At 38.5% G+C, this 5,847-nt stretch overlaps 1 protein-coding gene across 1 annotated transcript; it reads right to left on the reverse strand.

The window, feature by feature from the left end:
* Positions 1-657: 657 nt before the first annotated feature.
* On the reverse strand, positions 658-1,374 carry LOC122050642 (protein DMP2-like). The gene has a single exon (XM_042611534.1). It carries the CDS (start codon positions 1,282-1,284, stop codon positions 658-660), a length of 627 nt encoding a protein of 208 aa, XP_042467468.1. The 5' UTR covers positions 1,285-1,374.
* Positions 1,375-5,847: the final 4,473 nt, after the last annotated feature.

A 5,847-nucleotide genomic window follows, 5' to 3' on the forward strand; every position in this document is an offset into this window, starting at 1 on the left:
CGCTTGTGTTACTATTGTTCCACTTTCTTCTACAGTTCCGGTGATTGACTTAAATGTCGGAGGGCCAATGTCGGGACCCCTTCCCTGGCTCAACACTGGTGTTGCTTGTTTTGCAGAGCGGAGCACGGTCTACATCCAGTTAGCACAATAGTCATATCCCCAACTATCCACCTTCCCATTTTCAAACAGGATCAATAATAGTTTAATTAATTTTAAATTTAATTACTTTACTAAACAATTTTGAATAATATAAAATTTAATTCGGTCACTTATTTACGCCCCTAATCCACTTTCTTCACAGCAACTTATCCATCAAATTTATACTAGAAAATTGTTAACAAGTTATCCTCATAGTCATTTGTAATTTTTAACTAATTATATGTTTTCAATGTAATTAGAATTAAAATAAACAAGAAAAGTAATTTACATAATGAATAAGAAAATGTTTCATTTAACCTTAAGGTAAAATAATTTTAATATTATTATTAAATGGGATAAAATAAAAAATAGTTATATATAATGAAATAAGTATATTAGTTGAAAGTAGATGCAAATTTAATTAATTAACCACAATCTTAATAATATTAACGACAAATTATCTCCATAGCACACGGTGATTAGCGCATAGAAAATACAAATGCATTCATTATTAATTAATTAATCCGAGGAATCCGACGTTGCGCCGCTGCTCTTGGTCGGAGGGTACCCAATCCCATGCCGCGTGTACGGGAATACCACGGCCACCGCCCCCGCCACCGCGCCCAGCGCCGGCATCGCCGTCATCATCTCCGCCTTCATCTGCTCCCCGAACTCCGCGTAGAAGCACGCGACGGTATCCGCGTCCAACAGCGACACAGCCGCGAACACCGCCAGCGCCAGGAGCGCGTGCACAAAGTCCCCCAGCCGGATCCTGTACTCGGACAGGTCCACGGAGTCGCCGGAATCCGGGTCCGAGAAGGGCCACAGCCCGCGCATGGTGGCGACGCCGTAGTAGAGCTTGCCGTCGCGGCCGGTGTAGCTGTCGGTGAAGGAGGAGAAGCAGCAGGCGGCAGAGCAGAGGAGGAGGAGCACACCGGTGAGCCACTGGTTGGCGGCGTGGCAGTTGCCTTTGTCAGTGAGGAGAGGGGTGAGAAACTGGTAGAGGAAGACGGTGCCGCTGGGGAGCACCTTCACCAGGTTGCCGAAGCCGGCCAACGTCTTCTCTGCCACCGTATTCGGCGAGCTGCTTTTGCTGGTTAAGGACTCTGTTTGTTCCCCTGCCATGGTTAATTGGTTTATTCGCATGGAGAGACGTGGAGCACGGATGCATATTTATAATGTCTTATTATCGGACCAGTACCGGATACGGTTCAATCAAGAATTGAATGTGACCCTTCTCTAACTAGTCGCAAAATTTTAGATGTCTTCATTTAGTTCATTTAGTTCGTATTATCGTGTATGGAAGAAAAAGGCCTTTAGGTAAAGGTGCCTTTCGACTGATTCTTAAAACTAAATATAAACTTAGTGGATGGGTGAGCTAAACTCCCTGAATGTTTGTTCTATCCTTTCTACATGTGTTGGATAAATTTCATTAACTTGACTTATTCAAATGAGAAGCTGAAAATGCAACTACATGTTTGGGTGCAAGTTTGTTTCATTTCAGTTTTGATGGGCGTCACAATGAGCATATATAGCAGTGTGAGATGCGTGTGTTTGTATCTTAGCTCTCTACTTGTCTTGCATGAAGGAATGGCATTCTGTGCCATGGATGAGGAAGATGGATACGTAATATATATGTTCTGATTTAATTTGTGCAAGCAATTCCCTTATTCAGTTTTTGATGGACAGCAAATTAAAGTTGTCTTAGCTATATGTGTGCATCTATCTTAATTCTCATGACGTGTGAAGGAATACAATATTGCTGTATACTGAAGGCATGGATATGGAAGATTGGTCAGGAATATAATGCTGTGTTCTGAAGGCATGGAAATGGAAGATGGACCAGTAAGATATTGTTAGTAATAGTCTTAATTATGAGATAATTAGATTTATTGAATTATTGGATTAATGATTAATTTAATATAATAATCCAACCTATTAAGAGAAAATAAAGAGATTTGAAGTTTAATCCGAATTAGACTTAATTGGATCAAATTATTGGATTGAGTCTAATTTGAATTAGATTTATGGAGTTAATTTGGATTGATATCCATGGAGTCAATTGGGATTGATAAGGTTCAATGAGTTAGACTCATTGAGTGAACTTGAATTCACCGAGGAAGAGGAAAGGTCAATTTTGACTTGACTAAAAGACTCTTCATAAAAGATGACTAAGAGTCAATTCATGAAGAAGATCAAAAGACAAAAGGGAGATCAAGAGCTAAATGGACTTTTGATATCCCATGAGAGTACAAAAGAAGGAATTTTGACCATTGATGGTGAGATTTTTCATTATCTTCCTCCTCTTCTTCCTCATGGCCGAACCATTCTTCTTGCTCCTCTTCTTCCTCATGGCCAAACCATTCTTCTTGCTAGCACAAGAAGATGATTCTTCTCTGAAGCCGTGTTCGTGCGACGAACGGAGCATGTTCGTGTGGATACCGTAGAGGCGTGGACACTTGATCGTGCTGAGAAAGGTTGTTACTGGGATTGCGAAAGGCACACATCAAAGGTATAACTATCATGAAACTAATTAGTATAGGATGCTTGTTTATTCTTCCCTTCGCATGGATCCTCTTGATAAGGAACTAGATGTTTTCCACTGTGCTTTCGCGTATTTAGCGCCCTAGTTCCCTACAGTGGTATCAGAGCCAGGTTGCGAAGGGATATTCTAAGTTGTTAGAATTTTATATGTGATATAAAACTACATGATAGGTTTACTATGATCTACAAATTATGAGTTTTGGTCATAATTGAGAATCTCGGCCAGATTATGAGTCTTGGCCAAAATTATTTTGTTGGGAACAAAACATAGTTGATATTGTGACTAGCAAGGTCTCAACCATGGTGTCTTGTTGGGAACAAAACAAAGTCAATTTTAGGGCTTAGGGTCTCGGGTATGGCAGCAACTCATAAAATGGATATAGTAGCAGGATTCCCGTGGCGTTGCGACTCATAAGTCTTTGTAGAAATCATAGTAAATTTTATGTCATAGAAATATTGTGAATATTATATGACATAGTACATGGTTATGACCTTTAACCTCAATGTGATTGGATGTGTATGTATGTTATAATTCATAATACGACCTACTTGTCGTGCCTTCATCTTTTATCACTCTTGTTATAAATTTAGACTACCCTCGAATGTAACTCGAGGTTTCTTTAGATTTTGTAATGTACAAATTAGAGAATAATTAGTCTACTGAACAACGGTGAGAAAAAGGAAGAAGGACAACAACACACGACGACCAAGGAGGCACTTGGAGAAGATGCTTAGCCCTAGGTTGACTTTTCGATCTTCCCATTGGCTTGAGAGGATCGTAGATTAAGGGGTCATAACCATGTCACGTTTCATTTTGCATATATGTTGATGTGTGCTATGATTGTGTGCTAAGTGTAGTTTCACCATAATTAGGTCCTTTTAATATATGTCTACCAAAGTTTGGTACTCACTACTACCTCGATCATTTGTAGTCAGGTTTGCCAAAGTAAAGTGACTCGTTTTATCTTGGTAGAGTGCGACGGGATGATTATGATGTCCGACTATTGGACTTTGGATGTGACTTAACTAAGTTGAGAACTTAGAGGCATATCTCATACGATGAAATTCAAATTATACTAGTTTTGGGCAATTAGCCAAATCTAACTCAAGATGAGTTATAATGTAGATTTCATAAGATGGGAAAAATGAACAAATAGTCTTGTTCACCTAAAGATACAAGAGTTACATAGGATGTAATTGGTAAACGTTGTCTACCTAAGTTGTACTAAGTCTTGGGTGATTAGCCAAAGCTGACTCAAGGTAAGGTATAATATGAATCTTGTCTAATTGGTACACGTTGCCTACCTAATTTATACAAGTCTTGGGTGATTAGTCAAAGTTAACTCAAGATGAGGTATAATATGGATTTTGTCCCACTTGAATGTCTTTGTTTTAGAGTTTAGAGCTAGTAGTGACTTGCTCCTACCAAGCTTTAGAATTCAGTGGGAAAATCATTTAATTAAAAGGCCTAATTAAATGATCTGAGTATGATACTTTTCTACATTTTATTGTAGATCACCATGTCATCTAGTATGTTGAGTACACTCTTTCTATGATCTATCCTTGATAAGGACAAGCTCATGTTGAATACACTCTTTCTGTGATCTATCCTTGATAAGGACAAGCTCAATAGAGCTAATTTCCTAGACTGGTATAGGAACTTGAGAATAGTTCTTAATCAAGAGAGAAAATTGTACATCTTAGAGCAGCCCATTCCTGAAGCATCACCCACTAGTGCCACTAGAGTTGATAGGGATGCCTATAAAAAATATCAAGATGATGCATTAGATGTATCATGCTTTATGCTCGCCACTATGAACTCTAAGCTTCAGAAGCAACATGAGAACATGGATGCTTATGATATGGTTGAACATCTTAGACAACTATATCAAGGACAAGGCATGAGAGATTTGATATCTCTAAGACATTGTTTCAATGCAGGATGTAAGAAGGCAGTCCCGTAGGACCATATATACTCAAAATGATTGGGTATGTAGAAAATCTACAATGATTGGGATTTCCATTAGGCTAAGAATTGGCCACTGATCTTGTCTTGCAGTCGTTGCCTGAGAGCTACAGTCAAGTTATCATGAATTATAACATGAATGAAATTGACAAACCATTGCCTGAGATGTTGAACATGTTGAGAACTACTAAACTCAACCTTAAGAAGACAAAGCCTAGTACTATTTTGATGGTACAAAAGGGCAAAGGCAAATGGAAGCCCAAAGGTAAGGGTAAGACCCAAGCCAAAGGTAAGAGCAAGACTCATGCATTGAAACCCAAAGGTGGGATTGCTAAGGAAGGAACCTGCTTCCACTGTGGTGAGACCGGATACTGGAAGAGGAACTGCAAGTTATACCTAGAAGAACTAAAACAGAAGAGAAGTGAGACTTCTACCTCATGTATATATGTTATAGAGGTCAACCTATCTATTTCGTCTTCATGGATATTAGATACCGGATGTGCATCTCACATTTCTACTAATGTGAAGGGGCTGAGTAATAGTAGATCATTGACAAAGGGCAAAGTGGACCTATGAGTAGGCAATGACGCAAGAGTTGCTGCTATAGCTGTAGGAACATATTCCTTATCTTTGCCCACTGGATTTATTTTAGAACTTGAAGAGTATTGTTATGTGTCTGCTTTAACTAAGAACATTATATCTGTTTCTTGTTTAGACAAGAAGGATTTTTCATTTATAATAAAGGACAAATGTTGTTCCATTTATTTGAATGATATGTTCTACTGTAGTGCACCTCTAATAAATGGACTCTATGTTCTAGACTTTGAAAACTCAATCTATAACATAAATATCAAATGGTTCAAGTTTAATGATTTGAACCAAATATATCTCTGGCATTGTCGCTTGGGTTACATAAATGAGAGTCGCATATTCCAACTCCATAAGGATGAACTTTTGGACCCATTTGATTTTGAATCATATGAGGCATGTGAATCTTGTCTTCAAGGTAAGATGACAAAGACTCCATTTAATGGACATAGCGAAAGAGCAAATGACTTGTTAGGATTTATACATACATATCTATGTGACCCTTTCAGAATAGCAGCTAGCCGAGACTACCATTACTTCATTATTTTTACTAATGATTTCAGCAGGTACGACTACGTGTATCTGATGAGACACAAGTCAGAATCCTTTGA

Source organism: Zingiber officinale, chromosome 3A (assembly GCF_018446385.1).
Source record: "Zingiber officinale cultivar Zhangliang chromosome 3A, Zo_v1.1, whole genome shotgun sequence".
Taxonomy (NCBI): domain Eukaryota; kingdom Viridiplantae; phylum Streptophyta; class Magnoliopsida; order Zingiberales; family Zingiberaceae; genus Zingiber; species Zingiber officinale.

Bases quoted from the DNA above. Each gene is read 5' to 3' on its own strand.
- LOC122050642 (XM_042611534.1), bottom strand. From the start codon at position 1,284: ATGCGAATAAACCAATTAACCATGGCAGGGGAACAAACAGAGTCCTTA.